This window comes from Panthera pardus, unplaced genomic scaffold, assembly GCF_024362965.1.
Source record: "Panthera pardus isolate Hobbes unplaced genomic scaffold, ASM2436296v1 HiC_scaffold_8, whole genome shotgun sequence".
Classification (NCBI taxonomy): domain Eukaryota; kingdom Metazoa; phylum Chordata; class Mammalia; order Carnivora; family Felidae; genus Panthera; species Panthera pardus.
The window spans coordinates 31,700,271-31,717,615 of NW_026527013.1; the positions used below are offsets into that span (position 1 = coordinate 31,700,271).

The following is a 17,345-nucleotide window of genomic DNA, read 5'->3' on the forward strand; positions in this document are numbered from 1 at the left end:
CACTTGACTTTTTAAAAGCTGGGTGACTTTGGGCAAACGGTTCAACTTCTCTGTGCTTCAGTTTCAACTCTGAAATGATAATCTTTTTGTTTAAAAAAATGTTTTTTTAAACATTTATTTATCATTGAGAGACAGAGAGACACAGAGCATGAGCAGGGGAGGGGTAGAGAGAGGGGGAGACACAGAATCTGAAGCAGGCTCCAGGCTCTGAGCTGTCAGCACAGAGCCCGACACGGGGCTCGAACTCACGAACGGTGAGATCATGACCTGAGCCGAAGTCGGTGGCCCAACCGACTGAGCCACCCAGGCACCCCTGAAATGATAATCTTAATAGTATATCCACCTCAGAAGGCTGTGAGGGTTGAATTAAGTAAGCTAATATAAAGTGCTCAGAACAAAGTCTGGCACATGGTAAGAGCTATAGAACCGCTAGTTGAAGAAATAAATATCTTTGCTCATGGCCACCACAGCTGGAGCTGAGCGCTGGCTGTCATCGCCAGATAGGGTTGACGTGCACATGTTTATCACAAGCTCCACCAAGAACCATTTGACGATGGGGTCCCTGATGGAAGGGGCAGACATGTGTCTCCCTCCTTGGGTGTTCTGCCCATGAGGGGCAGACACACTCAGTGCGTCTCAGAAAAGGACTTCTCAGTTATCCATGGTGAAGGACCCGTTTTTTATTTTCAGTCCATTGCAGACAGACATGTGGTCCTTCTGAGCAAGACTAACACACAGCACATGCGACATACAACTCACTCATGGCTTCCACAACACCGACTGGTCTGTACCTGCACCGATAAGACAAGCCCACTGAGCATGCATGTGGATGTTGTGGCAATGCCCAATTGTTCTAAGAGTTTCTAAACGTTGTCATTTTCAGTACGTATCTCACGGCGGACTGTGGCCAGCTTCCTTCCTCAGACTACGCTTTGAGTAGTGCCATCTTACAGAACATCTCCATCAGTCTTCACATGCACGCAAACCAGCTGGACAATTTGGCTGGAGAAAGCAGGCCTCGAATTTAATCTCTCTCACGCTCTCCCCCTCTTCTGTCCTTTTCAGCCTGCCTGCCCTCTACTGTCTATCCATATTTCTTTTGCCTCTATCCACACATTAAAATGAGATCCCTAATGAGATACTGGGGTTCAGAAAAGCCTTGGAAGCTGTTGTGGATGCTCTGGTGTCTCAAGCATTACCCAGCTTTGTGAGTACCACCCCCAGCTCACAGCTGCCTCTGCTTCCGAATGTTGTCTTTGGCCAATAGCACCTGCCGTGTCCCATGCCCACATCCTCCACAACCTCATCCCCAGGCTGTCCTCCAGCAGCCCAAAGCCAGTGACCGAAGGACATGGTGGCGTGGGATGACAGCCACTTTGTCGCAAGAGGGAAGCAAACGTATGATGCAACTCAGCCTCCAGAGCCCCCGTGGGATCAGGCTGAAGTCAGATTCCAGCCCAGAGCTGGAGTCTTCCCCTGGCCCCTCCTCCCGCCCTGGGCCCTCACTGTGCCTCCCCTTCCCTGGGAGCACGCCCTGAACATGCCACAGGCATCTTCACCCCCGTCTCAGGCTCTGCTTATAGGGAATGCGTTCAAAGACAGAAGCCATCTGAAACTGGGGTCCCCCTTCCTCGACAACCTGTTGGAGGAGGGCACGTGGCAGGAACAACATGAAAGTCCTGAAGACCAGCATCAGGTCACCCAGAGACTACCTCTGCTCTGTTTGCCAGGTGAAGAGGACCTACCTGTTGCATTCGACAGGGCCAGTGATTCCATGGAGCCAGGAGGGGTCTGCTCTGTGGGCGTCATGTCCTCGGTATATTTCAGGGAACTGATTGGATGGCGGGTCCGACACTGCTGAGTAGATATGCCCCCTTCCTCTTCCTCCTCCTCCTCTTCGTATTTGGGGACTGGGATGCTGCCTCGGGTTTCACTAAAGCTCTGACTGGACATATCGCTGTAGCTCTCCTGGGATCTCAGCCTTCCCGGGTAATAGTCCTCACGGCATTCCTTCATGAAGCTGCCGCCGTGCCCCTTCATGGCCAGTGATGAGCTCCTCTTGGGGTTGCTGAAGTGCTTGCCCCACATGTCGGGCTGGGCCCCAGCCCCCTGCCCTCCCGGACTGTAGGAAGTTCTGAGGTTGCACTGGCTGAGAAGCTGCAGAGGACTCTGGGACTGGTTCTGCTCCATCTTGTTCCCGTAATGGTAGGGCTCGTCCCGGCTCCTCCAAATGGGGTCCCGGCTGAGGCTGGGCGTCTGGCTGGACAGGCTGAGCAGTTCCATCTGCAGCGACAGGGGGTCCACGTCGGCCGACAGCCGGTTGGAGCCCACCTGCAGCTGGCTGTGCTGGTTCAGCATGGGCTCCTCCGTCTTGCCCTTGTTCTTGCCGATTTTGGCACTGCGCCGGGACTCCTTGGCCCTGGCGTTCTGGAAGGCCGAATCGGATGAGTCAGAGCCATTGGGGTCCTCCCCGGCGCTGCAGGCCCGTGAGCAGAATATCTGGCCCTGCTTTGGGAGGAACGGCCGCCCCAGGAGGGATTTCTTGCAGTGAGCACAGCAGAAACAGGTCTCGGTGGCATGCCAGTGTTGGCCATCGTAGGTCATCTGACCTTGGTCGATCCCTGGGGATAGAGGAGACATGGGAGAGAGGCTGACAAGCTGCTCAGAGCCCTGTATCACCGTGTGAAACACACAGCATCCTGGTTTGGCTCAGGGTTCCAAACACAACAGAATAAACTATCAGCAGATCCATAATCAGGACCTCACACGAACGGTACTCATGTCCTATTAGGAGAACCCCCTGGTTCCACCAATCAGCTGCCTCTGAACTCATCCGCCCCGAGCAGAGAAAAACTAGATCCAAGGGACGTGCGCATGAATCCTTCCGCCTGGGATACATTCTCCCAGACAAAATAGCACTAATGACACTAACACACGCTTTCAATGCTTTGCGTGTATGTAAACTCCTTTGACCCCTCCACTGTAATGAGGTAGGTTTCTAGTATTATTTCCATTTTTCAGACGAGGACGCAGAGATACCGGAAGGGTAAATAACTTGCCTAATTTAATACAACTAGGAATCACATGTGAGATCTGTATCAACAAGCCTTGCTCCTAACCATGACATTGATACTTTCTCTTTCACTCTACTTGGGGGTCTGCTCAAACGCCAACTCCTTGGAGACGTCCTCCTGTACACCTGAGAGCATCCTCTCCACCGTTCTTTACCCGGACCTGCTGGATTTTTCTTCACAGCATGAACTGTGCTAGACATTGAAGCACTCCACATGTACATCTGTTTGTTAATTCTCTCCCCACCCCTCCCAAACGAAGTTCTAGGAGAAGAGGTTCATTAATTTTCTGTGGCATGTCCAGGAACACAGCCTGATGTACCAGAAGGGCTCTTTATACACTGAATGGATGAACTGAATCCCATACCAGCATAGGCCATTCACATGAAGAGATCGCTGTAACAGTTCAGTGGAAAAGAAAAAAGTAGATTTCAACACTCGGCAAGGAAACGCTTGGGTGTGGTTCGTCAAAGATATCCTCCATAAGCATGCACACCCTTTCCTTAATATCATCAGGGAAGGAAGAAACACATTTCCTCCCCATGCCAGGGCCGTCCCTGGTTTGCATAATCCTGTTACACCTGCCCTACAGGAACCTCCCAGAGCCCCAAGAGTTCTTCCTTCTCAGCATCTCTTCTGCCCCTTGCTGGTTCTAGGGCTTCATCCCCCTGTGGGACACCATCTTCTCACCACCCTTGGGCCATGAGCTTTGGGCAGGGCTAAAGCCACTCCTGGACCTAGCAATGGCCAGTAAAGAACTGTATCTCCTACCCCAGAGACTGCGGCAGAGGTGGGCACATGACTTGCACTAGTGCAATGCAAGAGTCACCTGGGACTGTTGCTAAGACAGTGATGTATGGAGGCTCTCTTTTGACAGCAGCTGCTAAGCTGGCAGAATGGAAGTCTGGACACGTTGGGGTCCCCCCTCCTGTGGGGTGAGCCTGTGGAGTATGCAGTCGCATGCAGTTACCGTGGGATGGAAGGGGGCCTTTGTAAGCCTCCTGCTTTCTGATTATAAAAATCTTCCCAGAAACATAGTAGTACTAATTTGGCTGATAGTCCTGAACCTAGACTTCCCAGGAATAACTTTGGGAGACTTGTCTAGAGAGGTGGTAAACAAGAAACCAGAGAACAAACTCTACCCAGAAGAAGAGAAAGGCAAGAACAAAGGGCAAAAGGCAAAGCAGCTGTCCCAGCCTCCCATGCTCTCTCCCACCTACCTTTATATCCCTGGAGTCCAGGGAGAGAGAGAGAGGCACAAGGCAATTCCTCTCCTATGAGCTCCACCCCAAACTAAGGGGTCTCTGTTTATTTGGGAGTCTGGTCCTAGAGACTAAGAAGGGAGTTTTAGAGGGACAGGAGCAGCCACAAAGTCGGCTCTAAGGCCAAAGGGCCACTGTGGGAATCAACCTGGCCTTCCCAGGCAGGAGAAGTGGTGGGCGGGGCTAGAGACAGGACCCAGAGCTGCTGGGCTCAGCCACATTTTCTCCCCAGGCTCCTGGGAAGAAGCAGGGCGGGCAGTACAGGGAGGCAGAACTCTGGAGCAGTTCAGAGGGAGGCTTCAGGGAGTCAGAGGAAGGAAGGTTCGCATCCCATTCCAGCTGGCTGGAAAGATGCCGAAGCCCATCTGCTGAGTTCCCGGCTGGCTCTGAGCTGTGTGACCCTGAGTGAGTGGCCTCAGTCCCCACTGCAGTTAAAACCTCTGACTTCGCCCCGGCTGCTATGAGTTAATATGCAGAGAGCGCTCACACCCGCGTCTGCTAGCTCCTCTCACTCTTCTCCTCTTTTTATGTGGTCTTACTGCCCTTCGCCCTCCCCGCTCTGGGGGCCGCTGCCCGGACGCAGTCCACGAAAGAACGCCACGGCTGGCTGAGTCTGCCTTGCCCTCCCCTCCGGAGGCTGTGCTGGGATCCTGGCTGCCCTGCATCCCAAGCGGCCGCAGCCTTGCCCACTCCCTGTCGCAGGCACACAGGAAGCCCAGTTCCCGGATCTGTCCTCCACCAGCTGCCTCTCCGTGCTTCTGCAAGCAAGCGTGCTCAGATGTGGGCAGCAGGGGCCCCTTCTGGGGACGGGGCCTTGCAGAAAGGCTGGGCTGGGGTGGGGGGAGCAGAGGGGAGGCGGGTTACAAAGCGGCCCAGCAGGCAGCACAACGTGGTCCCTGATAAACATCCCTGATGTCAGAGGGTCCTCTGAACTGGTCCTGAACTCTAAACATCTGGAAGAGGGCTCTGCTCTTCCACATCTAAGCGCTCCTCTTTAATTCCCCCCTCTAAGCCCCCATAAGCCCTTCTCGGAGGGTGTGTGTGTCTACTGCCTGCTACAGGCTCGGTCTGTTTGTAGGACTGTTTACTCTGCTGTGCGCAGGCAAAAGTACTGTTGCCCTAGCAACGGCTGCCTGATGCAGGGTCCACTCGGAGCGGCTGTATAAATATGGAATATTTGTGTAATATGGTCAGAGCAAAGCACCAGGAGACAGTGGTATGCATGATATACAGAGCACACCCTTCTGCTGTTGCAGGAAAATTAGGTTTCACAGAAAAGTAGATTTCGAAAAAAAAAAAAAAAAATCAGGGACAGCATTTTAACGGCAGCAGTGAGAATACTATGGGCCTCAGAGGTCTCCTTTTCTGGTAAAACACTGATGCTTTTTTATGGATTTAAGAGGGAAGGAGAAGGGAATGCCAATCAACGTCTCAGATAGCTAGGAAAGAGAAAAAGAAGAGGACAGAGGGCCCTTCTGCGGGGGGTACATACAGATTTTCTCTCTTCCAAGTTGCTGAGCAAAAATCCTAAGGGGCAGTTTCTGGAGAAGCTTTTGAACTTCAAAGGAAAGGGACAGAAGACACAGCAACACTAGTGAGGTGGGGGGGTATCATGGCTGCAGGTAAGCTGTTTATCTGTACACTCAGCACCTCTCCTCTGAGCAAGTGCCGACTGGCAGACCCAGAATCCACAGTGACAAATGCTGGGTTCAAAAGCTGCACCATTTTCCTCTGACGCACCCCACCCTGTCCGTCCTCACATGGCCAGCCACCTGTCCAAATCAAACTCCCCATTTCCTAACTCTCAGCATAAAGGCAAGTCCATTTCCCTGTTTTGATCTCGCGAGAAGTGACGGTTACTGGGTTCTTGGTTGAAGCACCAGGCTTTGAGGCGGTGAGGCCTTGAGGGGTTGGGGGAAGGTGGGTTTGCACGTCGCCAGGCCCCGGGAAGGGAAGAGTGCCGGATGATATGGCTGCATAGCAAGGTTGAACCCTGAGCCCGTTGGGGACTCCAGCTCAGAAAGGCCTCATGGAAGCAGGCCTGAGTCCGTGGGATGGATTGCCCAACAACAAAGGACCGCTGAGCACACAGTAGGTGCCTTGTCCACAAAGCTGTGATTTTTATCAGCTCACAGAGCTCTCCCAACTAGTAGCTAATTTTTCATTTAAAAATGCCACTTGAGATGAAGCACGGAGACAAAATCAAACTCTTTCCGTTTCTGATATAATCTTCTAAGTGGGGCAAAAGGGGCGCCCAGACCGATTATCTCCACGTCTGCTCACTATAGGTAAGGAGCTGGCAGGTTCTGAGCAGATTTCTGGGAACTGCACAAGCCACAGGAAGAGCAGGCTGCTAAGTCTTACAGACATTCACCCACTGCCAACTCTTTCATTTTTCTTTTTAAAGGGTGGCTCATTCTCAAGGTGCCAGAACAGGCAAGTTGAACGAACAAGCCACAGATGCAGCGTGATCTGGAAGAGTGCTCAAGAGTTGAACAAACTGGTTATTTGTGAAGAGAAAATGATTTCCACCATCTCAGATCTGCCGCTTAGTTGGGAGAGTTTAGAGCTTATCAGCTCTTTCAGGTTCTCTTGCTTTCTTTGTATTTGGCTGGGTCAATTCTTGCTGATTTTTTTTTTTTTTTTTTAAAGACGTGCTTGCCAGAAACCATTTGGTTTTCTTGACTGTCCCTTTCTACAAGAGGACTATTTTGGGTCCTCCCTCCATGGATCCTCAAGTTTTTCCAAGGAGGCTGTGGAAGACATCTGTTTTATCTTTTCCCTCTTGTTTTCCTTCCGGGACCACTACCCCTCCCCTTGGTAGTGGGGCTGTACCTCACATAACCCCATCTCGGGGCTGGGCCTATGACTCAGGCAGACCAACTGAAACACCTATGCTCTTGTTTCCAGGGTGGAACACATGACCCAACTGGGGATGATAAGGTTCCTATCTGGAGGAGCTGATTCGGATGCGAAAACATACACGGCCCCACTCCTTTCGAGAATGCAAGTGCCGAGACCATGTAGAAGTGGGGAGTCCTCTTGGCCAGCATGCGAAGACAGCTTGCTTTTTCACCGCCGCCAAGAGAAGGCGAGCTGAGCTGAGACACAAAGGACCCAAAACCCCAGACTTTGTTTGAACCCTGAGCCACCCCTATCTGAAGCGAGCGTGCTCTTTGGCCTCTCTAGTAACGGAGCCAAGAGATTCCCCTTTTCAGTGAAGCCAGGGTGGGTTGGCCACAGGGACTGTAACTACACCAGACACCGAGGAGATCCAGGGGCAGGAGGACCAAGCTGAGCACCCGGGGCCGCCTCACCTATGTGTTGAGCACAGGTGTCGCAATATTCCGCGTACAGGGACTCGAAGCAGTGGCAACAGTAGGGCCTTCCCTCCTTCATGATGTAGCGCTGGCCGCCGAGCACTGTCTCGCACTCGAAGCAGCAAAAGTGTTTCATGTGCCAGTGCCGCCCCTCGGCTTCTGTGCATTCGTCTGCAAAGATGATCTAGAGATGGGGAAGCCAAATGATCAGTGGTTAAGACCCAGCTAAGAGAAGGCACTTTAAAGGACAACAGCTGTGGGGGCCCCAAAAGAGAAGCATGGGAAAGCAGGTCCTTCCCACAAATCACTCAATAAAAAACCTGGACATATATGCATATTCTAGATCTTTATCAGTTGGGATGAGCCTACAGCACCATGAAACACAGTTTCTGGTCTGGCCAGGTATGAACTTAACCACATTTAATACGAGAAATCATGTTCTACCCTGAAGAATATGAAGCAAGACCAGAAACTGATAGCTCATGGGCACTCCAGATAACACATAGATGTTTTATTTGGCGGATACACAATCTTTTTCAAAAACAGGAAATGTCACATTAATGCCTGAAATCCTGGGTTCTCTGTTGAAAACACAGCATTTAAGAAGAGGGATTGCGATTTCCAGATGAGTGGTGAGTTCTCCAGCTCAGTCCTATTTTTCACCACTCACTGTTGTCTTAAAATGTGTCACCTTCATGGACAACACCTGCCTTGTCCTCAGAAGCACTTGTGTTTTGACCTCCAATATGGAATTTTTGAAATTTCAAAGCACAGATTTCAAAGCTTACTACAAACCACAGTAATCAAGACAGTGTGGTGCTGGTATAAAAATAGACATACAGATCAATAGAAGAGAAATAAAAGTTCGGAAATAAAGCCAAACATTTATGGCCAAGTGATTATCAACAAAGACACCAAGGACATTCAACGGGGAAAGAATAGTCTTTTCAAATGTGGCTGGGCCAGTTGGATAGCCACATGCAAAAGAATGAATCTGAGCCGTATACAAAAATTAATTCAAAAGGGATCAGAGACTTAATGAGCCAAATACGATAAAATGCTTAAAAGAAAACACAAGTGTAAATATTCATGACCTTGGACCCAGGTTTCTTAGCTGTGACACTGAGAGCGTAAGCAACAAAAGAAAAAAACAGATATATTGGACTTCATCAGAATTAACAACTTCTGTGCTTCAAAGGACATCCTCAAAAAAGTGAAAATATAACCAGAGAATGGGAGAAAATAGTTGCAAATCATGTATCTGGTAAGGAACTAGTATCCAGAATATATAAACAGCTCTACAATAAAAAGAAAAGCCACCCAATTAAAAAACAGGCAGAGGATTTGAATAGACATTTCAAAAAAAGGAGATACAAAAACAACGGATAAACATATGAAAAGATGCTCAACGTTATCACCCGTTAGGGATATACATATCCAAATCACAATGTGGTATTACTTCGTACACACTAAAATGAAAACAATGAAAAAGTAAGTGTTGAGGAAGATGTAGGGAAAGTGCAACACCATTCACTGACGGTGGGAATGTAAAACAGCATAGCTTCTCTGGACGAGAGTCTGGATTGCCTCAAAAAGTTAAACACAGAATTACGGTATGACCCAGCAATTCCGCTCCTGGGTATATGTTCAAGAAAACTGAAAAGATATGTGCACACAAACACCTGCATATGCATGTTCATACACTACTGATCATAATAGTCAAAAAGTGGAAAGAACTTAAATGTCCATCAATGGACAAAGGGCTCAACAAAATGGGACGTATACACATGACTGAGTATTATTCAGCCCTGGGAAGGAATAAAGCACCATTACATGCTACAACGTGGATTAACCCTGAAAACATGGCTCTCAACTAAAGAAGCCAGACACAAAAGATCCACTTATGTGGAATGTCCAGAATATATAAATGCACAGAGGCAGAGAATAGACCAGCGGATGCCAGGGCTGGGGGAAGGGCGGGGGCGGCCGCTAATAGATACAAAGTTTCTCTTTGGGTGATGAAAATGACCTAGGATTAGGCAGCAGTGACAGGTGTACAACTCTGTGAATATACCAAAACCCACCAAATTGGACACCTATAAAGAGTGAATGAACCCTATGATGTGTGAATGACATCTCAATAAACAAAAATTGCAAAACACTTAAATCATCATATTCCTTGGCCGTTAGATAACCGCAAGTGTTAGGAGCACAAATCTCCAGAAGGAGAAGAAACTGAGGCAAAGCGGCGGCCTGGAATTACAGAGGTGGAACTGAACTGGGTTTCCCAAATACCTCTCTAGAGGGCCTCTTTAGAACATCACCATTATTAGCATTAGAATCCAAATTAGTTAAGGCTGGTCAACTTCCTCCTGGAGAAGGGAACCTCCCCTAGGCACGTGTAGTGGACTAGGGCTGAACAAGGGCAGGGCTGCTTACAGAGGCCCACACTGCTTTCTGCAAGGTCAGAACCAAAAATCCATTCTGTGTCGAAGGAAACCTCCATCCCAGAACTTTCCCCAAATTATTCCATAAAAGCGGTCAGGTTTAGAACATTTTCCTTTCTCCTCCAAACTTAAAAAAAAGAAAGAAAGAGAAAGAAAAACTTTTTACAGGAATATAGGCAATAGAAGCTACAAACTTCTGAAGCCAAAGCACATCTCCTATTCTTGCGGCTTACAGATCATACTGCCATGTGCTCCCGGTGGGAGAAAACACCAGGCACGGGCTTTGTACTCCAGGGTGCTTTGTGACCTGGGGTAGCACATTCAAGTACCTCCCAGAGTGTGGGGCAGAGCTCTCCACAGGAAATATGCCTCCGCCTCCTGAATCCTCATCGGAGCTCTGCTCAATCATGGGAAAGCGAAATAGTGCCACCAAATGTCTCCCTTCTCAAACCAGTTTGTCCCACTGAAGCTTTAGGAATCGGAACTTCAGGGCCACACCATTACTGGTTAATCCTTCGGATTCGGGCTGAAATCTAACGCTGCACAATGCCTTTCTTTAACAGTTCAGAACTGACCCAGTAGCAGTGACTCCCCTCAGCTACAGAAGCTGCTTTCCTACCTGGATGCCCAGGGGATGGCCACTTTCAGGCATGCTAGCAACCAGGGATGGGGGTGGGGCTTGCTTCTTGCAAGGTTAATGGAAGAAGGTGGAGGGGTCTAGGGTTTTCTTCTGTGCGGGGCGGGGCGCTGGGGGTGGGATGTTGCCTAAGGCACAACTGAGGGGCGACAGGCAGGGCTTGAGCCCCCATGCAGCGTGCTCTGACCTCATCGCAGGCTGCGCAGCGCGGCTTCAGGCACTCGGCGTGGTGCCTGCCACAGTAGATCTTCCCATCCTGGTAAAAGTAGATCAAATCCACCAGCAGCTCGTTGCAGACAGTGCATATGAAGCACGGCGGGTGCCAGCAAACCCCGTGGCCGGCGCGCGATGCAAACACGGCGATGTCCCCGCCGTTAATCTGGCCTCCGCACTGTGAGGGAATCAGACACGTCAGTACAAACACCAGCCCCGTCTCTCAGGGCTGCACACAATGGTAAGAGACCACCACCACCTAGAGCGGGTTACCGTGCACTGATTTTCAACCCGGTGACTGTGCTCCGTGTGTCACATATGTGGCAGGGCGGTCTTTGCTCTCCCTCCCCTCCACTCCCTGCTCTCCTTCCCTGCAAGGAAGGCAAAGATGAAGTGACTGAGAAAATAAGGAGTCACAAGGTGGGAAAGGAGGATGAACTCTTTTAGCATAATGACCACACAGGAGGTCTACAAGCAGGAGGCCAAGTGACATGTGGTGAAGGTGTCCTTATCTTTGAGATGCTCCAAACTCTATGTGGAGGCACAGGGGAGTTTAACACCAGCAGGAACAGGCGGCAGGAGGTGGGGGGCTGAAGAGGGGGGCTGTAACATGGGAGAGGGGGTGGGTTCATAAAAGCATGCCCCCCTTTAACTATTTCTCCAAAGGCCTTTGAGGCAGGCTTTTAGCCTGTTTTCTCTAACTTCTTTTTGCCTTAGTCTTGACTGACAAGGCACCACTTTTTTTTTATTATTTAAAAAAAATTTTTTTTAATGTTTTTATTTATTTTTGAGACAGAGAGAGAGCATGAGCAGGGGAGGGGCAGAGAAAGAGGGAGACACAGAATCTGAAGCGGGCTCCAGGCTCTGAGCTATCAGCACAGAGCCTGACGCGGGCCTCGAACTCAAAGACTATGAGATCATGACTTGAGCCGAAGTTGGACGCTTAACCGACTGAGCCACCCAGGCGCCCCAACAAGGCACCACTTCTAAGGCCAGACTATGGAAAGGGCTTCTTGTCTCCCCTTCCCCTATCTTCTTACTCATGTTCCAAAGTTCCTTCCCTTACGCGGAAAGGAACGAGGCAACAACCCTGACAACCCACACGTGATGGCTGAGGTCGGGGCTTTGAAGCGGGAGTCAAGTGTGAGGAGGTAGGTCCAGGGAGAGGTTGTCTGCTGACGATGGCGATGGCCATGAGGTTCACACCCGAGGGTCTAGTTGGATGGCCCCACATGAGTGGCTGAGCTCCAGTCACAATGTCTAAAGAATAGAAAAGCTGCTTCTAAACCTTTCCCACACCGTGGCCCTGGCCATCATATAGGTTGAAACGTTTCACAGAAAATGAAGTAAAGGTCTCGTGGAACAGTTTCTGAGAGCTCATTGGTGGAAGTGACTAGACCAAAGGAAGACGTTTTGTTACAAAAGGTACTGTCCGTGCTTTTCTAACATTAATAGACCTGGGATAAGCATAGTGATAAAAGATAAATTGAAGCACATTAAAATTTTTAAGAGTGTATTTGAGCACATATGATTTAAATTGGGTGCCTTAATCAAACTTAAAGTGGCTAAGAGGGCTCCGCCTACCTGGGACTAGGAGGGAGGTTCTCCAGAGAAGACAGGGATGCAAAGCAAGGAAATTATTTGATTGCCTGTAGCTTAAGTGGTTATTTATTTGAGAAAGCCTAGTTATCTATTGATGATTGGTTGGTTTTAAGGGTCATCTTCTCAATACTAAGGCAATGTCTTTGGCTTAGGCTTTGGTTTGCTTAGGTAGGCTACAAAGGTATTAGAGACACCTCAGTGTAATGGCTTTGTTTAATTGCTTTAACAATACGGAATCTCACGTAATCATCACCTTAATTCCACCACGTAGGCATTTGTCATCTACAGTTTGCAGATGACAAATGGAGGAAAAACAACATGGTCAGGGTCATCTGGCAGGAACATGAGTCAATCTTGTCCTTCTGCCTCCATGCCCTTGTCACTATCTTAAACTACTTTTGACACCCGCCCATGAAATGCCCAACCTTTCTTTCTCCTTAGAAGAGCCCAGCTGGGCTGGTTCCAGCAGGCTGATCTCAGAGCAGCAAAATTCTGGATCTGAGGACACTGAATCGCACATCTTATTATTATTTTTTTTAAGTTTTATTTATTTATTTTGAGAGAGAGAGAGAGAGAGTGAGGTGGGGACGGGCAGAGAGAAAGGGGGAGAGAGGATTTAAAGCAGACTCTGTGCTGACAGCAGAGAGAGCCCAAAGCAGGGCTTGAACTCACAAACCATGGGCACATGACCTAAGCCAAAGTTGGACTCTTAACTGACTCAGCCACTCAGGTGCCCCTGAATCTCACATCTTAACCAGTGACCACCCCCATATCAAGGGGGAAGACTCCACTGCCAAGTCTCTGGTCCTGTGGCTCCCCTATTAAGGAGCTCCTATATTTCACCCACGTGAACCTTCTCACACCACCCCTCCGAAATCTCTAAAAAGGGCAGTCAAACGGCACCCACTCCCCTCAGGCAGTATCTTGCTTTCTCTTCACTGATCCAGCTCATGTATCTTCAGCACCTGAAAGGTTTCCTTAAGAGCTTGAGGAGGTAGAGGAGGCTTTTCAAAGAGCACCAGAGCCAAAGAGCAGTGCCGAAAGTGATGATCAGCACCAGAAGGCTCTATGGCCAAGAGGAGGGGCAGGGAGAACACAGGTGGACTGCACGTCCACCTTTCTTTCTTTAAAACCCTCCACCACCATGCCCTGAGCACGCTACAGGAGATGAAGAGAACACACGAACCCAGACTCTTCAACTCAGTGAGGTCCCAGGGAGCATTCAGGGGGACTGCATGCACGTTGCTGAAGAACCCTCAAACCCAAGGAGATGACCATTCACCACCCCCTTTAAACAGTCCTGGGATGAACCCATGGTCCAAATTCCTTTTTCTAAAGGGCTCATTTTAAAATAGAAATCCATGGGGTGTCTGGGTAGCTCAGTCGGTTAAGCGTCCGACTTCAGCTCAGGTCATGATCTCACGGTTCATGAGTTCGAGCCCTGTGTCGGGCTCTGGGCTGACAGCTCAGAGCCTGGAGCCTGCTTCAGATTCTGTGTCTCCCTTTCTCTCTGCTCTCCCCTGCTCACGCTCTCTCTCCCTCAAAAATAAAATAAATGTTAAAAATAAATTAAAAAAATAAAATAGAAATCCATCAGGTCTTTCCTTTGCTTAAATCCTTCAAATGACTCCCCATCTCCTTCCAATGGCTTATACCACTGGCCCTCCATGAACTCACTTCATCTGCTACCTCTCTCCCTTTGCTCCCTCTGCCATGCCACAATGGCCAACTCTGCTGTTCCTTGAGCACAACAGAAATGCTCCTGCCAAGGGGCACCTGGGTGGCTCAGTTGTTTGAGCGTTTGGCGACTCTTGGTTTCGGCTGAGGTCACGATCTCGCAGTTTCGTGAGCTTAAGCCCCGTGTTGGGCTCTGTGCTGATGGCATGAAGCCTGCTTGGGATCCTCGGTCTCCCTCATTCTCTCTGCCCCTCCCCCACTCGTGCTGTCTCTCTCTCTCAAAATACATAAACATTAAAAAAAAAAAAAAAGAGGGGCGCCTGGATAGCTCAGTCGGTTAAACGTCCGACTTCAGCTCAGGTCACGATCTCGCGGTCCGTGAGTTCGAGCCCCGCGTCGGGCTCTGGGCTGATGGCTCGCTCAGAGCCTGGAGCCTGCTTCCGATTCTGGATCTCCCTCTCTCTCTGCCCCTCCCCTGTTCATGCTCTGTCTCTCTCTGTCTCAAAAATAAATAAAGGTTAAAAAAAAATTAAAAAAAAAAAAAAGAAAAAAAAAGAAATGCCTCAAAGCCTGTGAGATGCCTGTTCTCTCCACCCACTGAGATCTGCAGGACCCCATCCCGCAGTTCCTGGGAACCTCTGCTCAGAAACCGCCTTCTAAGAGGCGCCTTGAGCAGCCACTTTCCTGAAAATCGCAACCTCCTCAGACTCGCAGTGTTTGGAGGCTCCTTTCCCGCTGTGTTTTTTCTTCTTTATTTTATTGTTTGACTTCTTCCCCTAGAACCGAACCCCACACAAGGGCAAAATCAAGCTCTCAAGTCTTTTGTTTGCTGCTGTATCCCTGAGAGCTAGACCTGCGCATGACGCACAGTAGGCACTCAATAAAAGAACTGTTGAACAAACAAACACGTGCAAGGAGGTCAGAGCAATCCCTCCTCCCTCCCTGGAATCCAGGCTCACCTGCTCACAAATAGCTCCTGTCATCGTGACTGGGAAGGGTCTGACATTCCCTCGGCCCAAGTTTTCCCGTTTCCTCTGGTTGCTGAAGAGCTTTAGCTCCCTCTTCTCTTCCTCATCCAGGGAGTTGCAATATCGAACCTGAACAGACACAGAGAGCGGCAGAGTGGATGTCGCCCTTGCTCCATGGGATTTCTGAAGCCCATGCCCCGGAGTTTTTTTTGGTAAACACGCTCCCATTTCTTTGTACTGCTCTGGTCTGCACGGTCCCACCAGCAGGCTCGGGGCTGTTTAAAGGGAGTCTCTACCTAAGATGGCGGACAGCCAACACAGCTTACGAGAGGCGCCAAACTCCGGAGCCACGTCATAAGCAGGCTAAAGGTTCTGGAACTGTTCCTCATCCTTACCGCCCTGCTCTAAGCCACACTAAGGTTCACATCATGCGGGACAGCTCTGGTGCCGGTCAAAATCGGGGACGTTTTTTGGGGCGCCTGGGTGGCTCAGTCGGTTAAGCGTCCGACTTCAGCTCAGGTCATGATCTCGCGGTCCGTGAGTTCGAGCCCCGCATCAGGGTCTGGGCTGATGGCTCAGAGCCTGGAGCCTGCTTCCGATTCTGTGTCTCCCTCTCTCTCTGCCCCTCCCCCGTTCATGCTCTGTCTCTCTCTGTCTCAAAAATAAATAAACGTTAAAAAAAAAAATTAAAAAAAAAATCGGGGACGTTTTCCTTCTTTAAAAATGAGGTGGCTCTTCAAATGGATGGCAGGGTCCAGATATGTTCACCTCCACGTGCCCACGTGAGTGATCCTTGACACCAATGGACGGCTCCATGCTAGCAAGCCAGAGCAGCTGTCAACTTCTGTTCTCCCATCTTATTTTGCCAAAACGGACAACCAAAGCCTTGAGGCTAAGGAGTTGGACCAGAGGTATGGTTGCTGCTTCATGGAAGTCCCTGCATGTTTATCCGTGTACAGGAGGGAAAAGGGCTGCCCACTGGGCTATGGCTAACACATCAACTTGCATAAGATATTTTCCTTCTCATTAAATACAAAAACTCGGAGAAGTAAGCAAGGGACACTCAGACACACTCAAATCCGGCACTCCCCAGGCTCTCCCCTTACGAACTCACACAATGGGAATTCTGCCGTAGTCCTAAACTATTATTTACTTAATGCTGGTTTTAAAACGGACTCGCTTTTTAAAAACTTGAATACATTTAAAAAATTACAGTATATTATGACTATAAATCGCAAGTCCCTATCACCTACCAAAATCAGATGGCAACCATAAAACTAAACAGCGTAAGAATGAAACCGTGTTGCCGGATTCTAGCCACTTCTGCTTGTGGGAGACCCTAAAGCAGAGATTCTTAACGTGTAACCACGTTACAAGTGGTTACTTGGTTACTCACAAGTAAAGACTGGCACGAGTTGGAGAGGTGTGAGGAAACGGATAGTCCAGAATGAAATTCCCCAGTGCTTATTCAACCGCTCGATCACGAGGAGTGGCGCACACTTTAAGTGGGAGGGATTCTCTCCTTACTTGGTTCACTTTTCGTTCACTGCCATGTCTGTGTGTCACCTAAAGTTGTGTGTCTGCCACACTTTGGGCAACATGGATCTAATCCCGCCTCCCTGTCTGACTCTTGAGAAATGTGAACATCAAGAAAGGTAGGTGAGATGCTCAGACGGTATGTGATACAAGGGTTAGAGGGGAAACTTCTGAACCAGGACAGTCGCATCCCAATTGGAAAACCAGTGCCTCTGTTTGTATCTCAACTGTTTCATCGGGGCATATGACAGAATGGTCAAACGTTGATTTGAGAACCACTCTTTGTCCTCCAAAGGGCCATGTCAAATGGGCGAAATCTGCCCACGGGCTCATGAGTAAGGAAATCTCACCAACAGGAAGAAGGAATTTGAATGGTCTCTTTTCATGAAACCACAGTTAACTGTAAATGGAATAAATCATTAACAGCAGAGAACAGAGAACCTTGCTCTATCAAGTAAAAAACAGTTAAAAAAAAAAAAAAAAGTCCTCATGTGGATGTCCCTAAGGACACTGCCGTGACCCGAACAGCCCAGAATATATGGTGACACAGCTGACATTTTATGGATGTGCTTTTAAAGAAAGGCACGCCCTCTCCTGCTTGTAAAAACCCGC

General features: G+C 49.3%; 1 protein-coding gene across 4 annotated transcripts in view; it reads right to left on the minus strand.

Annotated features, from left to right (window-relative positions):
• Positions 1-17,345, minus strand: part of PRICKLE2 (prickle planar cell polarity protein 2) — a 322,185-nt gene that overhangs the window by 40,888 nt on the left and 263,952 nt on the right. For all 4 annotated transcript variants that reach the window (XM_019469823.2, XM_019469822.2, XM_019469827.2 and 1 more), the window contains 4 exons: positions 15,189-15,326; positions 10,925-11,128; positions 7,651-7,837; positions 1,746-2,621 (listed from right to left, as the gene is read on the minus strand). In XM_019469823.2, coding sequence (XP_019325368.1) covers positions 1,746-2,621; positions 7,651-7,837; positions 10,925-11,128; positions 15,189-15,326 — 1,405 coding nt within the window. The remainder of the gene's footprint in view (positions 1-1,745; positions 2,622-7,650; positions 7,838-10,924; positions 11,129-15,188; positions 15,327-17,345) is intronic.